This window comes from Nerophis ophidion, linkage group LG28 (genome assembly GCF_033978795.1).
Source record: "Nerophis ophidion isolate RoL-2023_Sa linkage group LG28, RoL_Noph_v1.0, whole genome shotgun sequence".
Classification (NCBI taxonomy): domain Eukaryota; kingdom Metazoa; phylum Chordata; class Actinopteri; order Syngnathiformes; family Syngnathidae; genus Nerophis; species Nerophis ophidion.
In genome coordinates, this window is record NC_084638.1 from 13,301,390 (window position 1) to 13,328,141 (window position 26,752).

Here is a 26,752-nt window from a genome sequence, read left to right on the forward strand (position 1 = left end):
TGATGCCACAAGAGAACACATGAGGCGGATTAATAATATTAAAATAACCTGGTGTCGTTCCTCACCGCCTTTCATCCCCGACGCCTGACGCTGTGTTCCGGGCCCCGGCCACGAAGAACATGTTTCTTGACGACCCCCGTCCTCCTTTACTCGCTGAAGTGGACCGCAGAGAATGCTGAAAAGACCTGGAATGAAACACGGTCGGTTTTGCTTTCCTTAAAGACAGAATGCTTTGAGGAGCCACAAATCAAGCCAGACTTACCTTTGATGCATGTTTACCGTCAAATTCACAATTTAGCCAGCTACTCAAAGATATCTGCTTCTATGAATAAGCACTCTTTCCTTTTTACGACGTGCCTGGGCCATAGTCTCGCCCCTGTTATGGCGGACTCTCTGGTCATAGCCATTCATTGGGTAAACATTCCATTTGAAGCACAAAGAAACACTAAAAATGTAAACAGGATGACAGATGCAGGGTGTTAATGCCGGCCGGGGAAGAACCTACCCGCTGTATCATGAACGCTGTCAACACGTAGTCATTGGGCTCGGCAAAACAACACTTTGCTTGTGGATCCTCTTGCTCTCTGCAGGTCCTGGAGATAACACAGAGTGGCCTCAGCTACGTGTGCAGCTTTAGTCACACACAACACACATGTGAATAAGTAAGTTGTGGATTGATGAAGGGTAAGGTCTATCAATAGGCTGATGATTAACCCTTAGATCAGGGGTGTCAAACTCAAAATTTAAAACTGAACAAAGCCGCGGGCCGAGGTTGAACAAATGAACCTTTAAATAGGGACCCAAACAAGTTTTGCAAGGAATATTGAACAAGCAAGGCTTAAATAGGGCAGCACGGTGGAACAGGGGTTAGTGCATCTGCCTCACAATACGAAGGTCCTGAGTAATCCTGGGTTCAACCCCGGGCTCGGGATCTTTCTGTGTGGAGTTTGCACGTTCTTGTCACACCTGGGTGAAGTATCAATCAATGTTTATTTATATAGCCCCAAATCACAAATGTCTCAAAGGACTGCACAAATCATTACGACTACAACATCCTCGGAAGAACCCACAAAAGGGCAAGGAAAACTCACACCCAGTGGGCAGGGAGAATTCACATCCACCGACTTAAACAAGTTGAAAAACTTATTGGGGTGTTACCATTTAGTGGTCAATTGTACAGAATATGTACTGAACTGTGCAATCTACTAATAAAAGTATAAATCAATCAATCAATCATTTCGCGATATACATAGGTTTCCGCTAGCAGCGATTACCTATAATCCTTCGAGGCAGCCGCCATCTTATGTGTCAAAACTTTGTTTACTCGTCTGCGGCAGTTTTCTAAATATTTTTCCACACTTTTGCAGCAACAATGACGTCCACTTGGGGAAATTTTAAAGAAGTCGTAAAAGTTCCCTACAGACAGACGCTAGATGGGGTTTGCAACGCCAGGTATTTACAGAAATTGAAGGATATTGGCGATAAATCAATCAATGTTTATTTATTTAGCCCCAAATCACAAATGTCTCAAAGGACTGCACAAATCATTACGACTACAACATCCTCGGAAGAACCCACAAAAGGGCAAGGAAAACTCACACCCAGTGGGCAGGGAGAATTCACATCCAGTGGGACGCCAGTGACAATGCTGACTATGAGAAACCTTGGAGAGGACCTCAGATGTGGGCAACCCCCCCCCCCCACCCCTCTAGAGGACCGAAAGCAATGGATGTCGAGCGGGTCTAACATGATACTGTGAAAGTTCAATCCATAGTGGCTCCAACACAGCCGCGAGAGTTCAGTTCAAAGCGGATCCAAGACAGCAGCGAGAGTCCCGTCCACAGGAGACCATCTCAAGCGGAGGCGGATCAGCAGCGTAGAGATGTCCCCAATCGATACAGGCGAGCGGTCCATCCTGGGTCCCGACGAGCGGTCCATCCTGGGTCTCGACTCTGGACAGCCAGTACTTCATCCATGGTCATCGGACCGGACCCCCTCCACAAGGGAGGGGGGGGGACATAGGAGAAAGAAAAGAAGCGGCAAATCAACTGGTCTAAAAAGGATGTCTATTTAAAGGCTAGAGTATACAGATGAGTTTTAAGGTGAGACTTAAATGCTTCTACTGAGGTAGCATCTCGAACTGTTACCGGGAGGGCATTCCAGAGTACTGGAGCCCGAACGGAAAACGCTCTATAGCCCGCAGACTTTTTTTGGGCTTTAGGAATCACTAATAAGCCGGAGTCTTTTGAACGCAGATTTCTTGCCGGGACATGTTGTCTTGTCATTTCCTGTTTTATTTTGAAAGGTTAACTCTCCCTCTCGTTTCAGGTCACTTGCCTTTCCTCCTGTTTCACTGGTCTGATGTCTCTCTCCTGATTGCCTGATTGTGCCCACCTGTGTCACCCTCCCTCATGTGTATAAATGTCTGGTCTTCCTCTTGTCTTGTGCCCGAGTATATCGTCTCGCTACGTGCCTCCAGCCTTGTCCACAGCCTCGAACCAAGTTTTGCTAAGTATTGCCTTGCCTTATTTATTGATTTCTTTGTTTCCTCTGAGAAAGAGTGATTTTGTTTGTTAAAGTTTTTCGCTCAAGAATTTTGTGTCTAATTTCAGTGCTTTGCCTTTTTTTTTTCCTCCCTCCTCTTGGAGCGCTTCAGTTTGTAGTTTTCTCAGCTTTTTATAGCGCACTTTCTGTTAAAAAGTTCTTGCCTCCTCTGCGTGAGTGATTTACCTTTTTTTTAGCTAATCATAGATTGTTGTTCTTTTGTTAGAAGATTTGTGTGTAATTTTGCTATTGCCTTTTTCCTCCCTATGGAGTGATTTTCTGTTTATTGCGTTTTGCCCATTTCTTTATCATAGATTGTGTAGCCGCTTTGCTTTAATCACTCTGTTCAAAGAGATTTCAAAGAAAACTTAAATAAAGCCTGTGTCAATTGTCCCCCTTCATTCTCGCCAAGGTTTAATTAACAGTTCTCCCCGTGACTGCGTGGGTTCCCTCCGGGTACTCGGGCTTCCTCCCATGGAACAGGCAGAGCTTATATAACGTAATAGTGCAAAATCAACTTTCAAAAAACAAATAAAATTTAATCTATTCTATTTGCAGCCTTCTGGGGTAAATATCAACATTAACTTTTTCCACAGGCTAACAAATTCGAAAATAAAATAAAAATGAGGTGGGCGGGGTTTGGTGGTAGCGGGGGGGGGGTGTATATTATAGCGTTCCGGTAGAGTTAGTGCTGCAATTGGTTCTGGGTATTTGTTCTGTTGTGTTTATGTTGTGTTACGGTGCGGGTGTTCTCCCGAAATGTGTTTTGTCATTCTTGTTTGTTGTGGGTTCACAGTGTGGCGCATATTTGTAACAATGTTAAAGTTGTTTATACGGCCACCCTCAGTGTGACCTGTATGGCTGTTGACCAAGTATGTGTGTGTGAAAGCCGCACATATCATGTGACTTGGCCAGCACGCTGTTTATATGGAGGAAAAGAGGACGTGACGGCATGTTGTAGAGGACAGTGCCTTTAAGGCGTGTCCCAATATTGTTGCCCGGGTGGAAATCGGGAGAATGGTTGCCCAGGGACATTTTCGGGAAGGGTACTAAACTTCGGGAGTCTCCCGGGAAAATCGGGAAGGTTGGCAAGTATGATTATTAGCGGTGAATGTGGTGTTACCGGCGGGCCAGCTCTAATCTTAATTTGATATTGCCTCAAGGGCCAAATGAAATTAAACTGCAGGCCAGAGTTTGACATCCATGCCTTAGATGGACAACCTATGAATAATTCCACAAATGGGGTCAAAAATGAACCCAATTAAAATCAATGAGTTTTTGCAATACCTGGGTTGTTATTCTTCATAATCTCAAACTCTTTAAAACAATTGTAACATTTATATATTCCAGGCATTCCTCATAAAACATGTGTGACATATATGCTACTTTGGTACATCTTTAGCATGATAAGAAAAAGAGTGACTTAAGTAGCTATGATAATTAGTGAAAACAGGTGTGAGGATGAGGACAGGGACGTGACATGACAGGTGAAGAGTAATGAGTTGGCATGGAGACGAAAACAAACCAGGAAGTGTCAAGACAGAACTTAAATGTCCAAAAAACTAAACATAACCTGACCCAAACCAAAACATATACTTACAGGCGTGACAGCGGGAGGCAGCGTCCAGGTAAAAAGGTATCTCATGCTTAAAACTACCAATAAACAAAAGGTGATTGCCCTTAAGAAAAAGGCATTGAAGCTGCAGAAAAAGACTTAAACTGGTCTACAAAGTAAACAAAAACAGAATGCTGGACAACCGCAAAGACTTACTGTGGAGCAAAGACAATGCTCTTCCGAACATGACATGACAATCAACAATGTCCCCACAAAGAAGAATAAAAAACAACTGAAATATTCTGGATCGGTTCGCAGCCGAGTGTGAAGCGACCGGAATGAGAATCAGCACCTCCAAGTCCGAGTCCATGGTTCTTGCCCGGAAAAGGGTGGAATGCCATCTCCGGGTTGGGGAGGAGACCCTGCCCCAAGTGGAGGAGTTCAAGTACCTAGGAGTCTTGTTCACGAGTGGGGGAAGAGTGGATCGTGAGATCGACAGGCGAATCGGTGCGGCGTCTTCAGTAATGCGGACGTTGTACCGATCCGTTGTGGTGAAGAAGGAGTTGAGCCGGAAGGCAAAGCTCTCAATTTACCGGTCGATCTACGTTCCCATCCTCACCTATGGTCATGAGCTTTGGGTCATGACCGAAAGGATAAGATCACGGGTACAAGCGGCCGAAATGAGTTTTCTCCGTCGGGTGGCGGGGCTCTCCCTTAGAGATAGGGTGAGAAGCTCTGCCATCCGGGAGGAACTCAAAGTAAAGCCACTGCTCCTTCACATCGAGAGGAGCCAGATGAGGTGGTTCGGGCATCTGGTCAGGATGCCACCCGAACGCCTCCCTAGGGAGGTGTTTAGGGCACGTCCAACCGGTAGGAGGCCACGGGGAAGACCCAGGACACGTTGGGAAGACTATGTCTCCCGGCTGGCCTGGGAACGCCTCGGGATCCCCCGGGAAGAGCTAGACGAAGTGGCTGGGGAGAGGGAAGTCTGGGCTTCCCTGCTTAGGCTGCTGCCCCCGCGACCCGACCTCGGATAAGCGGAAGATGATGGATGGATGGATGGAAATATTCTTGATTGCTAAAACAAAGTAGATGCGGGAAATATCGCTCAAAGGAAGACATGAATCCGCAACAAGAAAATACCCCCAAAAAAGACAAAGCCACCAAAATAGGAGCTCAAGACGAGACCAAAAAACTCCAAATAAGTCAGAGGGTGATGTGATAGGTCCTGACAGTACACCTACTTTGAGACAAGAGCTATAGTGATGCATGGTTGGTTTTGGTTTGAAGTCATATCCAACGACTTTTTACCGTCAACTGAGTTTCGGTTTTTAAAGATTTCTGACGGTGGTGTGCCTTGGCTCAAAAAAGGTCGAAAAGTACTATTGGGAAATTACCACATTTCAAAGGTGAAATCAAAATCAGAACCAGACATCAAATACAAAGTTGTAAAAAAGCACGGTGTTTCAGTTTTGTAGAATATCGGTTGAGACATGACCAAAATTCAATGGTCAAAACAACGTCAGAACCCAACATTGATTAAAATGTTGTGAAAGAGCATCTTTCTGTCACAGTTAGTTGGTGTCGAACCCCAAGATGCAGAGAAGGAGGCAGGCATTTGGTAAGGAAACATGATTTAATTAAATACCAAGACAAAAACAAAAGGGTACAAACAAAAAGCGCGCACATGGGCGGAATAACAAACTAAGGGTCTTTAGGATAGAAGCTAACAAGAAACATAAAAAGGACCTAGCGTGGAAGCTAGCGGGTAGCAAACAGGAAAAACTGGAAATGGCTCATGCTAACAGAAACGGCTTACCGCTACGACGACCAGGACAAAATGTAGCACGACAGGTAGTAGCTGTGACAAAACGACACGACAAGAGCGACATGTGGCAACGACAATACAACGATCCAGCAACTGACACAAGACAAAGCAGGTACAAATAGGAGCGGGCTGATTGGCAACAGGTGTGGCCAGGTGCCAATCAGCCGCAGCTGAGGAGGAACACAGCACTCAGGGAACAAGACAGGAAGATGACAAAATAAGAGCACTAGACAGGAACTAAGGACAGGAAATACTAAACACAGAGGAAACCGACAAATGCAGGGGAAAAAAACTAAAACATAGACAAACTGTCAGGGGAAAGCCTGACAGTTTCAACGTTATGTCTGAGTTGCTCAACGTCAGGACTAGGGTTGTACGGTCTACCGGTACTAGTATAGTACCGTGATACTAATGAATCATATTCGGTACTATACCGCCTCCAAAAAATACCGGTTTCCCACCCTTCACGTCTTGACATTTGTGGTTTTACGAGCAGAGGAGCATGTTTGGCAGCACACAGACACGGAGTACTTACAAGCAGACACAGTGTGTAGACAGAAAAGGGAGAATGGACGCATTTTGGCTTAAAAGGTGATGATAAAGGTGAAATTAGAACACTGAAACACCCTCAGGTGCTTAAGACATAGCGAGCCGCAGCCTGCAATTATTTTAGCTACTTCTAAATCAGTAATCCTGGTCTCCATGGCGACAAATAAAGTAGGTTTCTTACAAGTATCATCCCTGCAGGACGAGGAATAGCTAAACATGCTTCACAACACACCGTAGCTCACCGGAGTCACAGTATAAACAAACGCCAAGGGTGGATCTATACCTGACATCCACCGTAATGATACCAAGTACAGGAGCGTATCGAGTCGATACTATTATGATTACATCGATATTTTTTTAATTGTATATTATGTTTATAAACTCAGGAAATATGTCCCTGGACACATGAGGACTTTGACTATGACCAATGTATGATCCCGCAACGACTTGGTATCGGATCAAAACCCAAATTTGTGGCATCATCCGAAACTAATGTAAAGTATCCAAACAACAGAAGAATAAGTGATATTTATTACATTCGAACAAAAGTGTCGATAGACCATGTTGAAACAGACGGTAAGCAGACATCAACAGCACATTAACCTTTTTACAGCTTGTCCTGAATAATTTTGACAAAGTGGTAGAATGATAAATGACACAGTGTGTTACTGCATGCGTCTGCAAACTAATTAGGAGCCTTATATTGTTTACTTACTGCTAAAACACAAGTTGTTGTATGTTCACTATTTTATTTAAGGAAAAAATGGCAATAGGATAGATAGATAGATAGATAGATAGATAGATAGATAGATAGATAGATAGATAGAGAGATAGATAGATAGATAGATAGATAGATAGATAGATAGATAGATAGATAGATAGATAGATAGATAGATAGATAGATAGATAGATAGATAGATAGATAGATAGATAGATAGTAGGGGTGTGGGAAAAAATCGATTCAAATTCGAATCGAATCGAATACGTTGTGCGATTCCGAATCGATTCTCATTTTTAAAAAATCGATTTCTTTTTTTGATTTCTTTTTATTTCTTTTTTTATTTATCAATCCAACAAACCACTACACAGCAATACCATAACAATGCAATCCAATTCCAAAACCGAACCTGACCCAGCAACACTCAGAACTGCAATAAACAGAGCAATTGAGAGAAGACACAGAACAAACCAAAAGTAGTGAAACAAAAATGAATATTATCAACAACAGTATTAATATTAGTTATAATTTCAGCATAGCAGTGATTAAAAATCCCTCATTGACATTATCATTAGACTTTTATAAAAAAAAATTTAAAAGTGTCACAGTGGCTTACACTTGCATCGCATCTCATAAGCTTGACAACACACTGTGTTCAATGTTTTCACAAAGATAAAATAAGTCATATTTTTGGTTCGTTTAATAGTTAAAACAAATGTATATTATTGCAATCAGTTGATAAAACATTGTCCTTTACAATTATAAAAGCTTTTTTTGGGTTAAATCTACTATTCTGCTAGCATGTTAGCAGACTGGGGTAGATCTTGCTGAAATCCTATGTATTGAATGAATACGGAATCGTTTTGAATCGGAAAAATATCGTTTTTGAATCGAGAATCAAATCGATTCGAAAAAAAATTGGGACCCCAAGAATCGATATTGAATCGAATCGTGGGACACCCAAAGATTCGCAGCCCTAATATATAGATAGATAGTAATTTATTGATTCCTTCAGGAGAGTTCTCTCAGGAAAATTAAAATTCCAGTATCAGTGTACAGAATTGAGATCGAATTTGTAAAAGTAAATAATGGCGGTATAAATGGAAACAAAATAGAAAAAAATATTACAATAAGAATAACAATAAAAAGCAACAATGAGAATAAAAATATAACAGTAAAAATAAGAATATAACAAGAGAAGGCAGTAAAATATGTTAAAGGCCTACTGAAATAACTAATAAGACTCCGGCTTATTAGTGATTCCTAAAGCCCAAAAAAAGTCTGCGGGCTATAGAGCGTTTTCCAGTACTCTGGAATGCCCTCCCGGTAACAGTTCGAGATGCTACCTCAGTAGAAGCATTTAAGTCTCACCTTAAAACTCATTTGTATACTCTAGCCTTTAAATAGACCTCCTTTTTAGACCAGTTGATCTGCCGCTTCTTTTCTTTCTCCTATGTCCCCCCCTCCCTTGTGGAGGGGGTCCGGTCCGATGACCATGGATGAAGTACTGGCTGTCCAGAGTCGAGACCCAGGATGGACCGCTCGTCGGGACCCAGGATGGACCGCTCGCCTGTATCGGTTGGGGACATCTCTACGCTGCTGATCCGCCTCCGCTTGAGACGGTCTCCTGTGGACGGGACTCTCGCTGCTGTCTTGGATCCGCTTGAACTGAACTCTCGCGGCTGTGTTGGAGCCACTATGGATTGAACTTTCACAGTATCATGTTAGACCCGCTCGACATCCATTGCTTTCGGTCGCCTAGAGGGGGGGGGGGGTGTTGCCCACATCTGAGGTTCTCTCCAAGGTTTCTCATAGTCAGCATTGTCACTGGCGTCCCACTGGATGTGAATTCTCCCTGCCCACTGGGTGTGAGTTTTCCTTGCCCTTTTGTGGGTTCTTCCGAGGATGTTGTAGTCGTAATGATTTGTGCAGTCCTTTGAGACATTTGTGATTTGGGGCTATATAAATAAACATTGATTGATTGATTGATTGATTGATTGATTGAAAGCCACTACTATCCACCACGCAGTCTGATAGTTTATATATCAATGATGAAATAATAACATTGCAACACATGCCAATACGGCCTTTTTAGTTTACTAAATTGCAATTTTAAATTTCCCGCGGAGTTTCTTGTTGAAAACGTCGCGTATGATGACGCGTTCGCCTGACGTCTCGAGTTGGAGGGGACATACTAGCGCAGCACCACTCGCGGCTAAAAGTCGTCTCTTTTCATCGCGCAATCACACAGTATTCCGGACATCTGTGTTGCTGAATCTTTTGCAATTTGTTCAATTAATAATGGAGAAGTCAAAGTAGAAAGATGGAGGTGGGAAGCTTTAGCCTTTAGCCACACAAACACACGGTGATTCCTTGTTTAAAATTCCCGTAGGTGAAGCTTTACCATGGATCAGAGCGGTCAAGCGAACATGGATCCAGACCACTCGTCAACCGGCAGGTTTCGGTGAGAAAATTGTGGTAAAAAGTCGCCTCTTACCGGAGATCAGCGGAACTTCTGTCGTGCTGCTGCTGCCGTGACTAATTCCCTCAGAGACTGGCGACAACACACCCATGGACAAACCCCTCCGACTATCAGGTACTATTTTACTCACTGAAACACTAGCAACACAATAGAAAGATAAGGGATTTCCCAGAATTATCCTAGTAGATGTGTCTAAAAACATATGAATCGCTCACAATGCAATCGCCTTTTTTTTACTTTATTTTTTTTCTCTAGTCCTTTGCTATCAATATCCTCAGCCACGAATCTTTCATCCTCACTCAAATTAATGGGGAATTGTCGTTTTCTCGGTCCGAATAGCTCTTTTTGTTGTTATAAACAATGAGAGGATGTGAGGAGCCCTCACACAGGTGACGTCATCGTCTGCGACTTCTGGTAAAGGCAAGGCTTTTTTATTAGCGACCAAAAGTTGCGAACTTTATCGCCGATGTTCTCTACTAAATCCTTTCAGCAAAAATATGGCAATATCGCGAAATGATCAAGTATGACACATAGAATGGAGCTGCTATCCCCGTTTGGATAAGGAAATCTCATTTCAGTAGGCCTTTAAAGGGGAACATTATCACCAGACCTATGTAAGCGTCAATATATACCTTGATGGTGCAGAAAAAAGACCGTATATTTTTTTAACCGATTTCCGAACTCTAAATGGGTGAATTTTGGCGAATTAAACACCTTTCTGTTTATCGCTCTGGAGGCGATGACGTCAGAACGTGACGTCACCGAGGTAATACAGTCGCCATTTTCATTTTCTACACATTACAAACACCGGGTCTCAGCTCTGTTATTTTCCGTTTTTTCGACTATTTTTTTGGAGCCTTGGAGACATCATGCCTCGACGGTGTGTTGTCGGAGGGTGTAACAACACTAATAGGGAGGGATTCAAGTTGCACCACTGGCCTGAAGATGCCAAAGTGTCTGCCGCCAGACCCCCATTGAATGTGCCAGAGTGTCTCCACATTTTACCGGCGATGCTAAGACAGACATGGCACAGAGATGTATGTATAACCTGCAGATGTATTTGCAACGATAAAGTCAACGAAATCACAAAGGTGAGTTTTGTTGTTGACTTATGTGCTAATCAGACATATTTGGTCGCGGCGTGACTGCCAGTTAAACGATGCTAACATGCTACGCTAATCGATGCTAACATGCTATTTACCAGCGATGACAGACATGGCACAGAGATGTATGGATAACCTGCAGATGCATTTGCAACGATAAAGTCAACGAATTCACAAAGGTGAGTTTTGTTGATGTTGACTTATGTGCTAATCCGACATATTTGGTCGCGGCGTCACTGCCAGCTAATCGATGCTAACATGCTATTTACCGGCGGTGCTAAAGCAGACATGGCACAGAGATGTATGGATAACCTGCAGATGCATTTGCAACTATATTACGTTTCCTTCCACCCACATTTAATGCGAAAAAAACACTTACCAATCGACGGATTTACGTTGCTCCATTATCACAAAATGCGAAAGTCCTGATCGTTTGGTCCGCACATTTTACCGGCGATGCTAACGCAGCTATTCGGCCACGCTATGGCTATGAATAGCGTCAATAGCTATTCGCTCAATAGCTTCAGTTTCTTCTTCAATACTTTCATACTCCAACCATCCGTTTCAATACATGCGTAATCTGTTGAATCGCTTAAGCCGCTGAAATCCAAGTCTGAACCCGAGCTAATGTTGCTATATTTTGCTGTGGTATTCCCATTGTTTGTTTACATTGGCAGCACTGTATGACGTCACAGGGAAATGGATAGTGGTTTCGAAGATAGCAAAAATAAGGCACTTTAAAGCTTTATTTAGGGATATTCCGAACCGGTAAAATTTTAAAAAAAAATTCAAAAAATACAACAAGCCACTGGGAACTGATTTTTAGTGTTTTTAACCCTTTTGAAATTGTGATAATGTTCCCCTTTAAAGTAGCTACCATGTATATGAAACACATGTTAAATGTAGCCTAACATTTTTTTTTGTTAAAATAACGCCAATAATGCAATTTTTTTGTGGTCCCCCTTATTTAGAAAAATAGGGAAATACATTTTGGTACCAGGACAACAGAGGTTTGCAAACAAGGTTATGCCAATGTGTTTACAGAGGTCCAATTTCCTCTAGACAACAGGAGCACTCTTGGATTTGCTGCAAAAAAAATGTTTGTCTCCCAAGTTTTGCGGTGAACTCAGAGTGCCATTTCCCCGGCATTGACCATGCAGTGGACGACAAACAAGCAGACACAGAGGGAAAATCATCTAATTGGGCTGCGCAGGACAAAAACAAGGCAAGAAATTCTCGGTGGATGAGTAATTTCCTGCTTGTATTACATTCCCAGCTGCTTCAGGGAGCGCTTTCTGACAGTGTGAGTGACACCAAGCGTTAAAGTGGCCATGCATTCCTGGCAAAATTTTTGCATGCATTTCCACCACAAAAGAGTCCCACTTACGTGATTTCCACGCCGTGTCTTGCAACGCTCGGTCTGCGTATGAACACGCTGGCCATTGCGTCCCGGGGTGTCTCAAGTTCCACACATACCTGTATTGGTTTCAGCTAAACATGGACACACACATTTTAAGAATCACCGCCTTACTCCTTGAACTAACTTTACGGTCGGACTAAAACGTGCAACACCCGTGAGAGCGGCTCCCCTTGTTGTGAACCACGCTCTCCAGAGGCTGGACTAACTGTGATAGGTGACTTCCTGTCAAAGAGCTCGTAAAGAATAGCTGGAGTCGCTCTTTTCGAGTCTGACCTTTCCAGAAACCTCCACGGCAGCTCCGGGAGAAGGAAAACAAACTTGAGACGATCAAGAAAAAAACTGACTTTTTTTCCACATTCCAGATAAAAGCAAAGTGTCATCTTCTTCCGCTTATCCGAGGTCGGGTCGCGGGGGCAGCAGCCTAAGCAGGGAAGCCCAGACTTCCCTCTCCCCAGCCACTTCGTCTAGCTCTTCCCGGGGGATCCCAACGTGTCCTGGGTCTTCCCCGTGGCCTCCTACCAGTTGGACGTGCCCTAAACACCTCCCTCGGGAGGCGTTCGGGTGGCATCCTGACCAGATGCCCGAACCACCACATCTGGCTCCTCTCGATGTGAAGGAGCAGCGGCTTTACTTTGAGTTCCTCCCGGATGGCAGAGCTTCTCACCCTATCTCAAAGGGAGAACCCCGCCACACGGCGGAGGAAACTCATTTCGGCCGTTTGTACCCGTGATCTTATCCTTTCGGTCATGACCCAAAGCTCATGACCATAGGTGAGGATGGGAACCTAGATCGACCGGTAAATTGAGAGCTTTGCCTGCCGGCTCAGCTCCTTCTTCACCACAACGGATCGATACAACGTCCGCCTGTCAATCTCACGATCCACTCTTCCCTCACACGTGAACAAGACTCCTAGGTACTTGAACTCCTTCCACTTGGGGCAGGGTCTCCTCCCCAACCCGGAGATGGCATTCCACCCTTTTCCGGGAGAGAACCATGGACTCGGACTTGGAGGTGCTGATTCTCATTCCGGTCGCTTCACACTCGGCTGCGAACCGATACAGCGAGAGCTGAAGATCCCGGTCAGATGAAGCCATCAGGACCACATCATCTGCAAAAAGCAGAGACCTAATCCTGCGGTTACCAAACCGGAACCCGGTTACCAAACCCGGATCGGTACAACGTCCGCATTACTGAAGACGCCGCACCGATCCGCCTGTCGATCTCACGATCCACTCTTCCCCCACTCACGAACAAGACTCCTAGGTACTTGAACTCCTCCACTTGGGGCAGGGTCTCCTCCCCAACCCGGAGATGGCACTCCACCCTTTTCCGGGCGAGAACCATGGACTCGGATTTGGAGGTGCTGATTCTCATTCTGGTCGCTTCACACTCATGAAATGTATTGTTTCTACTCATAAATTGATGAAAAGGTATCCTATAAACCAGGGGTAGGGAACCTATGGCTCTCGAGCCAGATGTGGCTCTTTTGATGACTACATATGGCTCTCAGATAATTGTATTTATATAGCGCTTTTCTGTAGTGACTAAAAGCGCTTTAAAAAGTGACACCCAATATCTAAGTTACATTTAACACAGTGTGGGTGGCACTGGGGGCAGGTGGGTAAAGTGTCTTGCCCAAGGACACAACGGCAGTGACTAGGATGGCGGAATCGGGAATCTTTGATTGATTGATACTTTTATTAGTAGATTGCACAGTACAGTACATATTCCGTACAATTGACCACTAAATGGTAACACCCCAATAAGTTTTTCAACTTGTTTAAGTCGGGGTCCACGTTAATCAATTCATGGTACAAATATATACTATCAACATAATACAGTCATCACACAAGTTAATCATCATAGTATGTGCATTGAATTATTTACATTATTTACAATCCGGGGGGTGGGATGAGGAGCTTTGGTTGATATCAGAACTTCAGTCATCAACAATTGCATCAACAGAGAAATGTGGACATTGAAACAGTGTAGGTCTTATTTAGTAGGATATGTACAGCCAGCAGAGAACATAGTGAGTTCACATAGCATAAGAACAAGTATATACATTAGAAGTACTTATGAGTTGTTTATAATCCGGGGAAATGGGATGTGAATTTTTGAAGCTTTTCAGGTGGAATTCTTTCCCATTCTTGCTTGATGTACAACTTAAGTTGTTCAACAGTCCGGGGTCTCGGATATTTTAGGCTCCATATTGCGCCACACATTTTCAATGGAAGACAGGTCTGGACTACAGGCAGTCCAGTCTGGTACCCGCACTCATTTACTATGAAGCCATGCTGTTGAAACATGTGCAGAATGTGGCTTGGCATTGTCTTGCTGAAATAAGCAGGGGCATCCATGAAAAAGATGTTGCTTGGATGGCAACATATGTTGCTCCAAAACCTGTATGTACCTTACAGCAGTGGTCCCCAACCTTTTTGTATTTGCGGACCGGTCAACGCTTGATAATTTGTCCCGCGCCCCGGGGGGGTTTGGGGGGGGAATCCTTTTTTTTTTCTCCCTTTGTCATGAAAAAGGGACGTTTTTGTCATGAAAAGGGGAGTTTTTTGTGGTTGGTGCACTAATTGTAAGTGTGTATTGTGTTTTTTATGTTGATTTAATAAAAAAAAAAAAAAAAAAAAAAAAAAAAATATATATATATATATTTTTTTTTTTTTTTTTTTTTTTTTTTTTTTTTTCAAATAGAAATGAATAAAAAATGATTCTGCGGCCCGATTGGTACCGGGCCACTGCCTTGCAGCATTAATGGTGCCTTCACAGATGTGTAAGTTACTCATGCCTTGGGCACTAATACACCCCCATACCATCACAGATACCGGCATTTCAACTTTGCGCTTATAAAAATCCGGATGGTTCTTTTCCTCCTTGACACGGCGTCCACAGTTTCTAAAAAACAATTTGAAATGTTGGCTCATGAGACCACAGAACACTTTTCCACTTTGCATCAGTCCGTCTTATATGAGCTCGGGCCCGGCGAAGCCGGCTGCATTTCTGGGTGTTGTTGATAAATGGCTTTAGCTTTGCGAAGTAGAGTTTTAAATTGCACTTACAGATATAGCGATTAAGTATAGTTACTGACAGTGGTTTTCTAAAATATTCCTGAGCCCATGTGGTGATATCCTTTACACACTGATCTCGCTTTTTGATGCAGTACCGCCCGAGGGATCCAAGGTCACAGGCATTACCGCTTATGTGCAGTTTTTTGTCCAGATTTTCTGAACATTTTGATGATACGAACCGTAGATGGTGAAATCCCTAAATTGCTTGAAATAGCTCGTCGAGAAGTGTTGTTCTTAACTGTTTGACTATTTGCTCACACATTTGTTCACAAAGTGGTGACCCTCGCCCCATCCTTGTTTGTGAATGAATGAATATCCAATCCAAATGAGCTGGTATTTGCAAAAAACAACAGTGTTCCAGTTCGAACTTTAAGTGTCTTGTCTCAGTATCAGGTGGCTAATTATTGTATTGATGATTAAAAAGTGGCAGGGCAATAAAGATTCTTTCAGACAAAGGCCGTGTTGTTGAGGGCCACTTTATAATTATGGCTGCCCTCATATGGCCACGTTAAATTATTTGGAAAACAACATTGAATTATGTTACAGGCCACTTTAAATAATGTGGTAGACCACAGTGAATGACGTTACAAGCCACATTTAAAAATAATATGGCAGGCCAATGTGAATAATGTGATGGGCTACATAAAATGATGTGGTAGGCCATTTTGAATTATGTGATGGACCACATTGAATGATGTTACAGGTCACTTTAAATAATATGAATATGAATGACATTAGAGGCCACTTTTAAATAATATGGCAGGCCATCGTAAATGATGTGACAGGCCATATAAAATGATGTGGCAGGCCACATTAAAATTATGTGATCGACCTCATTGAATGATGTTGCAGGTCACTTTAAATAACGTGGCAGACCGCAGTGAATGACGTTACAGGCCACTTTTGTGAAGTATATTTATATAGCGCTTTTCTCAAGTGACTCAAAGCGCTTTACATAGTGACACCCAATATCTAAGTTACATTTAAACCAGTGTGGGTGGCACTGGGAGCAGGTGGGTAAAGTGTCTTGCCCAAGGACACAACGGCAGTAACTAGGATGGCACAAGCGGGAATCGAACCTGCAACCCTCAAGTTGCTGACACGGCCACTCTACCAACCGAGCAATGGCGCCCCTTTTAAATAATATGGCAGGCCACAGTGAATGATGTGACGGGCCACGTAAAACGACGTGGTAGGTCACATTTAATTATGTGATCGACCACATTGAAGGATGTTGCAGGTCAGTTTTAATAATGTGGCAGACCAAAGTGAATGACATTACAGGCCACATGTAAATAACATGGCAGGCCACGGTGACGGGTCACGTAAAATGATAAGGTAGGGCCCTTTAAATTATGTAATCGACCACATTTAATGATGTTGCAGATCACTTTAAATAATGTGGCAGAGCACAGGGAATGATGTTAAAGGCCACTTAAAATAAATGGCAGGCCACAGTGAATGATGTGATGGGCCACTTTTAATTATGTGATCGACCACGTTGAATGTTGTTGCAGGTCACTTTAAATATGTGGCAGACCATAGTGAATGACATTACAGGCCACAGAGAATGATGTGACGGGCCACGTAAAATGATATGGTAGGCCACATTAAAATTTTGTGTTCGACCACATAGAATGATGTTGCAGGTCACTTTATAGAATGTGGCAAACCACAGTGAATGACGTGGCGGGCCACATTTTAATTATAAAGTGACGGGTCACTTTAAATAATGTGACGGGCCACGTAAAATGAGGTGGTAGGCGACTTTCAATTATGTGATCGACCACATCGAATGATGTTGCAGGTCACTTTATAGAATGTGGCAAACCACAGTGAATGATGTGACGGGCCACATTAAATAATGCGGCAGACCATAGTGAATGACATTACAGGCCACAGTGAATGATCTGACGGGCCACGTAAAAATGACATGGTAGGTCACTTTAAATTTTGTGTTCGACCACATTGAATGATGTTGCAGGTCACTTTAAAACATGTGGCGTTCCACAGTGAATGATGTTACAGGCCATTTTCAAATAATATGGCAGGCCACTGTGAATAATGTGACGGGCCACTTAAATGATGTGGTAGGCGACTTTCAATTATGTGATCGACCACATCAAATGATGTTGCAGGTCACTTTATAGAATGTGGCAAACCACAGTGAATGATGTGACGGGCCACATTTTAATTATAAAGTGACGGGTCACTTTAAATAATGTGGCAGACCATAGTGAATGACATTACAGGTCACGGTGAATGATGTGACGGGCCATATAAAAATGATATGGTAGGTCACTTTAAATTTTGTGTTCGACCACATCGAATGATGTTGCAGGTCACTTTAAAACATGTGGCGTTCCACAGTGAATGATGTTACAGGCCAATTTTAAATAATATGGCAGGCCACTGTGAATAATGGGACGGGCCACATAAAATGATGTGGTAGGCGACTTTCAATTATGTGATCGACCACATCGAATGATGTTGCAGGTCACTTTATAGAATGTGGCAAACCACAGTGAATGATGTGATGGGCCACATTAAATAACGCGGCAGACCATAGTGAATGACATTACAGGCCACAGTGAATGATGTGACGGGCCACCTAAAAATGACATGGTAGGCCATTTTAAATTTTGTGTTCGACCACATAGAATGATGTTGCAGGTCACTTTAAATAACGTGGTGTTCCACAGTGAATGATGTTACAGACCATATTTAAACCATATGGCAGGCCACCGTGAATAATGTGACGGGCCACATAAAATGAGGTGATAGGCGACTTTCAATTATGTGTTCGACCACATCGAATGATGTTGCAGGTCACTTTATAGAATGTGGCAAACCACAGTGAATGAGGTGACGGGCCACATTTAAATAAAATGGCAGGCCACATAAATAATGTGGCAGAACACATTTAGCAATGGGGCTGACCACATTGAAGAACGTGAGAGGACCACTTAAAATTATGTGGTAGACCACATTGAATAACGTGATGGGCCACTTTACAATGATGTGGTGGCCTCGTTAAATTATGTTGTAGACCACGTGGAATGGTGTTGCAGACGACATTGAATAATGTGACAAGCCATGCAAAATTTCGTAGCGGGCCACCTTAGATGACGTGGCAAAGTGTCAAAATTGCTACTGACAGTTTGGTCATCTTTGTGTTTTCCTGTGTTTGGCGTTTTAATTCCTGTCCAGTGCTCTTATTTCTCGTTTCTACTTCCTGTGTTTTTAAATCACTTCCTGTCCCGGTACTCTTGTTTTGTCAGTATTTCCTATTTGGTCTTCGTGTTTTAAAGCACATCCTTTCAGCACATCTGATTCTCAATAATTACTTTTATTTAGTTCTACCTGGGTGCCTCATTCTGTGCTGGATCCTTCTACTTGTTAGTCGGCTTACTGTGCACCTCCCTGTTGCCAATAAATATATTTCTACCTTGCAAGCCGTCTGCCATCTCGGCATCCTTGGGCTCCCGCTGCAAGCAACGCTCACCAAATCGTGATAGAAATGATCCAGCCAGCGAGTGACCCCGCAGAGATTTCTATGCTCCAGCAGCTTGATAAGATTTTGGCACTGATTGAAGCATTCTTCAGCCTCTCATCAAGCTCCCTCCCACCCATCCCTGTAGTCTGTCGGTCTGGTCCCTTGGGGGGTTATGAGTAGCTGTGCAGCTGGGGAGACACAGCTGCTTCTTGCGTTTTCTATGACGTCGCTATCATGCCTCCCTGCTGAGATGACCTCATCCGCAATGTCACTTCCAGCAAGCCTTCCTGCTCCAGTGAGGTCGTCCATGATGTTACCATGATTCCCTGCTGGGATGACCTTGTTGAAGCAAGACGGCTTGCTGGTAGCGACGCTGCAGTCACCGCCGGCATCTCCAGTGGGTCTGCCGCGGTCGCTGGCCACATCTTCAGTGCGTCTGCCGCAGTCGCCGCCCGCAGTCGCCGCCCGCAGTCGCCGCCCGCATCTCCAGTGGGTCTGCCGCGGTCGTCGCTCGCCTCTCTAGTTGGTCCGCCGCCGGCATCTCCAGTGGGTGCAACGCGGTCGCAGCCCACATTTCCAGTGGGTCTGCTGCGGTATCCGCTGGCATCTCCAGTTGGTCCGCCACGGTCGCCGCTTGCGTTTCCAGTGGGTCTGCCGCGGTCCCAACCCGCATTTCCAGTGGGTCCACTGTGATCACCGCTTGCATCTCCAGAGGGTTTGCCGTGGTCGCCACCCGCATCTCCAGTGGGTCTGCCATGGTCACCGCCCGCATCTCCAGTGGGTCTGCCACGGTCGAAGCCCACACCACCAGTATATACACCGCGTTTGCCGCCCCCGCATCTCCAGTTGGTTCTCCATGGTCGCCGCCCGCATCTCCAGTGGGTCTGCAATGGTCGCCGCCCATATCTCCAGTCGGTCTACCGCAGTCTCCGACTGCTTCTCCAGTGGGTCTGCCATGGTCACCGCCCGCTTCTACAGTGGGTCTGCCATGGTCGCCGCCCGTATCTCCAGTCGGTCTGCCATGGTCGAAGCCCACATCACCAGTGGATCCGCCGCGGTCGCCGCCCCCGCATCTCCAGTTGGTTCTCCATGGTTGCCGCCCACATCTCCAGTGGGTCTGCCGCGGTCGCCGCCCGCATCTCCAGTGGGTCTGCCATGGTCACCGCCCGCATCTCCAGTGGGCCTGCCATGTTCGCCGCCTGTATCTCCAGTCGGTCTGCCGCAGTCGCCCCCCGCTTCTCCAGTGGGTCTGCCATGGTCACTACCCGCATCTCCAGTGGGTCTGCCATGGTCGCCACTCGTATCTCCAGTCGGTCTACCGCAGTCACCGCCCGCTTCTCCGGTGGGTCTGCCATGGTCACCGCCCGCATCTCCAGTGGGTCTGCCATGGTCGCCGCCCGTATCTCCAGTCGGTCTACCGCAGTCGCTGCCCGCTTCTCCAGTGGGTCAGCCATGGTCGCCGCCCATATACCTCCAGTCGGTCTACTGCAGTCGCCGACCGCTTCTCCAGTGGGTCTGCCATGGTCACCGCCCGCATCTCCAGTGGGTCTGCCATGGTCACCGCCCGTATCTCTAGTCGGTCTACTGCAGTTTCCGCCCGCTTCTCCAGTGTGTCTGCCATGGTCACCGCCCGCATCTCCATTGTGTCTGCCATGGTCACCGCCCGCATCTCCATTGGGTCTGCCATGGTCACCGCCCGTATCTCCAGTCGGTCTACCGCAGTCGCCGCCCGCTTCTCCAGTGGGTCTGCCATTGTCACCGCCCGCATCTCCAGTGGGTCTGCCATGGTCCCAGCCCGCATTTCCAGTGGGTCCGCCGTGATCACCGCTCGCATCTCCAGAGGGTTTGCCGTGGTCGGCGCCCGCTTCTTCAGTGGGTCTTTCATGGTCACTGCCCGCATCTCCAGTGGGTCTGCCATGGTCGCCGCGCGTATCTCCAGTCGGTCTACCGCAGTCACCGCCCGCTTCTCCGGTGGGTCTGCCATGGTCACCGCCCGCATCTCCAGTGGGTCTGCCATGGTCGCCGCCCGTATCTCCAGTCGGTCTACCGCAGTCGCTGCCCGCTTCTCCAGTGGGTCAGCCATGGTCTCCGCCCGTATCTCCAGTGGTTCTGCCATGGTCGCCGCCCGTATCTCCAGTCGGTCTACCGCAGTCGCCGCCCGCATCTCCAGTGGGTCTGCCATGGTCGCCGCCCATATACCTCCAGTCGGTCTACTGCAGTCGCCGACCGCTTCTCCAGTGGGTCTGCCATGGTCACCGCCCGCATCTCCAGTGGGTCTGCCATGGTCGCCGCCCGTATCTCCAGTGGTTCTGCCATGGTCGCCGCCCGTATCTCCAGTCGGTCTACCGCAGTCGCCGCCCGCATCTCCAGTGGGTCTGCCATGGTCACCACCCGCATCTCCAGTGGGTCTGCCATGGTCACCGCCCGTATCTCTAGTCGGTCTACTGCAGTTTCCGCCCGCTTCTCCAGTGTGTCTGCCATGGTCACCGCCCGCATCTCCATTGGGTCTGCCATGGTCACCGCCCGTATTTCCAGTCGGTCTACCGCAGTCGCCGCTCGCTTCTCCAGTGGGTCTGCCATTGTCACCGCCCGTATCTCCAGTGGGTCTGCCATGGTCCCAGCCCGCATTTCCAGTGGGTCCGCCGTGATCACCGCTCGCATCTCCAGAGGGTTTGCCGTGGTCGGCGCCCGCTTCTCCAGTGGGTCTTTCATGGTCACTGCCCGCATCTCCAGTGGGTCTGCCATGGTCGCCGCGCGTATCTCCAGTCGGTCTACCGCAGTCACCGCCCGCTTCTCCGGTGGGTCTGCCATGGTCACCGCCCGCATCTCCAGTGGGTCTGCCATGGTCGCCGCCCGTATCTCCAGTCGGTCTACCGCAGTCGCTGCCCGCTTCTCCAGTGGGTCAGCCATGGTCTCCGCCCGTATCTCCAGTGGGTTTGCCGTGGTCGGCGCCCGCTTCTCCAGTGGGTCTTTCATGGTCACTGCCCGCATCTGCAGTGGGTCTGGCATGGTCGCCGCCCGTATCTCCAGTCGGTCTACCGCAGTCACCCCCCGCTTCTCCAGTGGGTCTGCCATGGTCACCGCCCGCATCTCCAGTGGGTCTGCCATGGTCACCGCTCGTATCGCCAGTCGGTCTACCGCAGTCGCCGCCCGCTTCTCCAGTGGGTCTGACATGGTCACCGCCCGCATCTCCAGTGGGTCTGCCATGGTCGCCGCCCGTATCTCCAGTCGGTCTACCGCAGTCGCCGCCCGCATCTCCAGTGGGTCTGCCATGGTCGCCGCCCGCATCTCCAGTGGGTCTGCCATGGTCGCCGCCCGTATCTCCAGTCGGTCTACCGCAGTCGCCGCCCGCATCTCCAGTGGGTCTGCCATGGTCGCCGCCCGCATCTCCAGTGGGTCTGCCATGGTCGCCGCCCGTATCTCCAGTCGGTCTACCGCAGTCGCTGCCCGCTTCTCCATTGGGTCAGCCATGGTCTCCGCCCGTATCTCCAGTGGTTCTGCCATGGTCGCCGCCCGTATCTCCAGTCGGTCTACCGCAGTCGCCGCCCGCATCTCCAGTGGGTCTGCCATGGTCGCCGCCCGCATCTCCAGTGGGTCTGCCATGGTCACCGCCCGTATCTCTAGTCGGTCTACTGCAGTTTCCGCCCGCTTCTCCAGTGTGTCTGCCATGGTCACCGCCCGCATCTCCATTGGGTCTGCCATGGTCACCGCCCGTATTTCCAGTCGGTCTACCGCAGTCGCCGCCTGCTTCTCCAGTGGGTCTGCCATTGTCACCGCCCGCATCTCCAGTGGGTCTGCCATGGTCCCAGCCCGCATTTCCAGTGGGTCCGCCGTGATCACCGCTCGCATCTCCAGAGGGTTTGCCGTGGTCGGCGCCCGCTTCTCCAGTGGTTCTTTCATGGTCACTGCCCGCATCTGCAGTGGGTCTGGCATGGTCGCCGCCCGTATCTCCAGTCGGTCTACCGCAGTCACCCCCCGCTTCTCCAGTGGGTCTGCCATGGTCACCGCCCGCATCTCCAGTGGGTCTGCCATGGTCACCGCTCGTATCTCCAGTCGGTCTACCGCAGTCGCCGCCCGCTTCTCCAGTGGGTCTGACATGGTCACCGCCCGCATCTCCAGTGGGTCTGCCATGGTCACCGCCCGCATCTCCAGTGGGTCTGCCATGGTCACCGCTCGTATCTCCAGTCGGTCTACCGCAGTCGCCGCCCGCTTCTCCAGTGGGTCTGACATGGTCACCGCCCGCATCTCCAGTGGGTCTGCCATGGTCGCCGCCCGTATCTCCAGTCGGTCTACCGCAGTCGCCGCCCGCATCTCCAGTGGGTCTGCCATGGTCGCCGCCCATATACCTCCAGTCGGTCTACCGCAGTCGCCGACCGCTTCTCCAGTGGGTCTGCCATGGTCACTGCCCGCATCTCCAGTGGGTCTGCCATGGTCACCGCCCGTATCTCTAGTCGGTCTACTGCAGTTTCCGCCCGCTTCTCCAGTGTGTCTGCCATGGTCACCGCCAGTATCTCCATTGGGTCTGCCATGGTCACCGCCCGTATCTCCAGTCGGTCTACCGCAGTCGCCGCCCGCTTCTCCAGTGGGTCTGCCATAGTCACCGCCCGCATCTCCAGTGGGTCTGCCATGGTCACCGCCCGTATCTCCAGTCGGTCTACCGCAGTCGCCGCCCGCTTCTCCAGTGGGTCTGCCATAGTCACCGCCCGCATCCCCAGTGGGTCTGCCATAGTCACCGCCCGCATCTCCAGTGGGTCTGCCATGGTCCCAGCCCGCATTTCCAGTGGGTCCGCCGTGATCATTGCTCGCATCTCCAGAGGGTTTGCCGTGGTCGGCGCCCACTTCTCCAGTGGGTCTTTCATGGTCACTGCCCGCATCTGCAGTGGGTCTGGCATGGTCGCCGCCTGTATCTCCAGTCGGTCTACCGCAGTCACCCCCCGCTTCTCCAGTGGGTCTGCCATGGTCACCGCTCGTATCTCCAGTCGGTCTACCGCAGTCGCCGCCCGCATCCCCAGTGGGTCTGCCATGCTCGCCGCCCATATACCTCCAGTCGGTCTATCGCAGTCGCCGACCGCTTCTCCAGTGGGTCTGCCATGGTCGCCACCCGTATCTCCAGTCGGTCTACCGCAGTCGCCGCCCGCTTCTCCGGTGGGTCTGCCATGGTCACCGCCCACATCTCCAGTGGGTCTGCCATGGTCGCCGCCCGCATCTCCAGTCGGTCTACTGCAGTCGCCACTCGCTTCTCCGGTGGGTCTGCCATGGTCACCGCCCACATCTCCAGTGGGTCTGCCATGGTCACCGCCCGTATGTCCAGTCGGTCTACCGCAGTCGCCGCCTGCTTCTTCAGTGGGTCTGCCGCGGTCTCGGCCCACATCTCCAGTGGGTCTGCAGTGGTCACCGCCCGTATCTCCAGTCGGTCTACCGCAGTCGTCGCCCGCATCTCCAGTGGGTTTGACATGGTCACCGCCCGTATCTCCAGTCGGTCTACTGCAGTCCCCGCCTGCTTCTTCAGTGGGTCTGCCGCGGTCTCGGCCCACATCTCCAGTGGTTCTGCCATGGTCACCGCCCGTATCTCCAGTCGGTCTACTGCAGTTCCCGCCTGCTTCTCCAGTGTGTCTGCCATGGTCACCGCCCGCATCTCCATTGTGTCTGCCATGGTCACCGCCCGTATCTCCAGTCGGTCTACCGCAGTCGCCGCCCGTTTCTCCAGTGGGTCTGCCATAGTCACCGCCCGCATCTCCAGTGGGTCTGCCATGGTCCCAGCCCGCATTTCCAGTGGGTCCGCCGTGATCACCGCTCGCATCTCCAGAGGGTTTGCCGTGATCGGCGCCCGCTTCTCCAGGGGGTCTTTCATGGTCACTGCCCGCATCTGCAGTGGGTCTGGCATGGTCGCCGCCCGTATCTCAAGTCGGTCTACCGCAGTCACCCCCCGCTTCTCCAGTGGGTCTGCCATGGTCACCACCCGCATCTCCAGTGGGTCTGCCATGGTCACCGCTCGTTTCTCCAGTCGGTCTACCGCAGTCGCCGCCCGCATCTCCAGTGGGTCTGCCATGGTCGCCGCCCATATACCTCCAGTCGGTCTACCGCAGTCGCCGACCGCTTCTCCAGTGGGTCTGCCATGGTCGCCACCCGTATCTCCAGTCGGTCTACCGCAGTTCCCGCCCGCTTCTCCGGTGGGTCTGCCATGGTCACCGCCCGCATCTCTAGTGGGTCTGCCATGGTCACCGCCCGCATCTCCAGTGGGTCTGCCATGGTCACCGCCCGTATCTCCAGTCGGTCTACCGCAGTCGCCGCCTGCTTCTTCAGTGGGTCTGCCGCGGTCTCGGCCCACATCTCCAGTGGGTCTGCCATGGTCACCGCCCGTATCTCCAGTCGGTCTACCGCAGTCGCCGCCCGCATCTCCAGTGGGTTTGACATGGTCACCGCCCGCATCTCCAGTGGGTCTGCCATGGTCGCCGCCCGTATCTCCAGTCGGTCTACCGCAGTCGCCGCCTGCTTATTCAGTGGGTCTGCCGCGGTCTCAGCCCACATCTCCAGTGGGTCTGCCATGGTCACCGCCCGTATCTCCAGTCAGTCTACCGCAGTCGCCGCCCGCATCTCCAGTGGGTTTGACATGGTCACCGCCCGTATCTCCAGTCGGTCTACCGCAGTCGCCGCCTGCTTCTTCAGTGGGTCTGCCATGGTCACCGCCCGTATCTCCAGTCAGTCTACCGCAGTCGCCGCCCGCATCTCCAGTGGGTTTGACATGGTCACCGCCCGTATCTCCAGTCGGTCTACCGCAGTCGCCGCCTGCTTCTCCAGTGGGTCTGCCATGGTCACCGCTCGTTTCTCCAGTCGGTCTACCGCAGTCGCCGCCCGCATCTCCAGTGGGTCTGCCATGGTCGCCGCCCATATACCTCCAGTCGGTCTACCGCAGTCGCCGACCGTTTCTCCAGTGGGTCTGCCATGGTCGCCACCCGTATCTCCAGTCGGTCTACCGCAGTCCCCGCCCGCTTCTCCGGTGGGTCTGCCATGGTCACCGCCCGCATCTCTAGTGGGTCTGCCATGGTCACCGCCCGCATCTCCAGTGGGTCTGCCATGGTCACCGCCCGTATCTCCAGTCGGTCTACCGCAGTCGCCGCCTGCTTCTTCAGTGGGTCTGCCGCGGTCTCGGCCCACATCTCCAGTGGATCTGCCATGGTCACCGCCCGTATCTCCAGTCGGTCTACCGCAGTCGCCGCCCGCATCTCCAGTGGGTTCGACATGGTCACCACCCGCATCTCCAGTGGGTCTGCCATGGTCACCGCCCGTATCTCCAGTCGGTCTACCGCAGTCGCCGCCTGCTTATTCAGTGGGTCTGCCGCGGTCTCAGCCCACATCTCCAGTGGGTCTGCCATGGTCACCGCCCGTATCTCCAGTCAGTCTACCGCAGTCGCCGCCCGCATCTCCAGTGGGTTTGACATGGTCACCGCCCGTATCTCCAGTCGGTCTACCGCAGTCGCCGCCTGCTTCTTCAGTGGGTCTGCCGCGGTCTCGGCCCACATCTCCAGTGGGTCTGCCATGGTCACCGCCCGCATCTCTAGTGGGTCTGACGCGGTCACCGCCCGCATCTCCAGTGGGTCTGCCATGGTCACTGCCCGTATCTCCAGTCGGTCTACCGCAGTCGCCGCCTGCTTCTTCAGTGGGTCTGCCGCGGTCTCGGCCGACATCTCCAGTGGGTCTGCCATGGTCACCGCCCGTATCTCCAGTCGGTCTACCGCAGTCGCCGCCCGCATCTCCAGTGGGTTTGACAAGGTCACCGCCCGCATCTCCAGTGCGTCTGCCATGGTCACCGCCCGTATCTCCAGTCGGTCTACCGCAGTCGCTGCCCGCATCTCCAGTGGGTTTGACATGGTCACCGCCCGCATCTCCAGTGCGTCTGCCATGGTCACCGCCCGTACCTCCAGTCGGCCTACCGCAGTCGCCGCCTGCTTCTTCAGTGGGTCTGCCATGGTCACCGCC

The 26,752-nt window shown here is 49.5% G+C and overlaps 2 protein-coding genes across 6 annotated transcripts in view; both read right to left on the reverse strand.

Annotated features, from left to right (window-relative positions):
• Window positions 1-12,535, reverse strand: part of LOC133545602 (calcium-activated potassium channel subunit beta-2-like) — a 32,045-nt gene extending 19,510 nt beyond the window's left edge. The window contains exons 1-4 of one of the 4 annotated variants that reach the window (XM_061891346.1): window positions 12,167-12,535; window positions 506-593; window positions 263-393; window positions 66-185 (exon numbers count right to left, since the gene is read on the reverse strand). In XM_061891346.1, coding sequence (XP_061747330.1) covers window positions 66-185; window positions 263-273 — 131 coding nt within the window. In that variant the 5' untranslated portion in view covers window positions 274-393; window positions 506-593; window positions 12,167-12,535. Of the gene's footprint in view, window positions 1-65; window positions 186-262; window positions 394-505; window positions 632-12,166 lie in introns of all 4 variants that reach the window. The other 3 variants (XM_061891348.1, XM_061891349.1, XM_061891350.1) reach the window with 3 other exon arrangements.
• LOC133545573 (zinc finger protein OZF-like) overlaps window positions 1-26,752 on the reverse strand; it is a 538,609-nt gene that overhangs the window by 202,442 nt on the left and 309,415 nt on the right. The gene's annotated exons all lie outside the window — the stretch shown is intronic.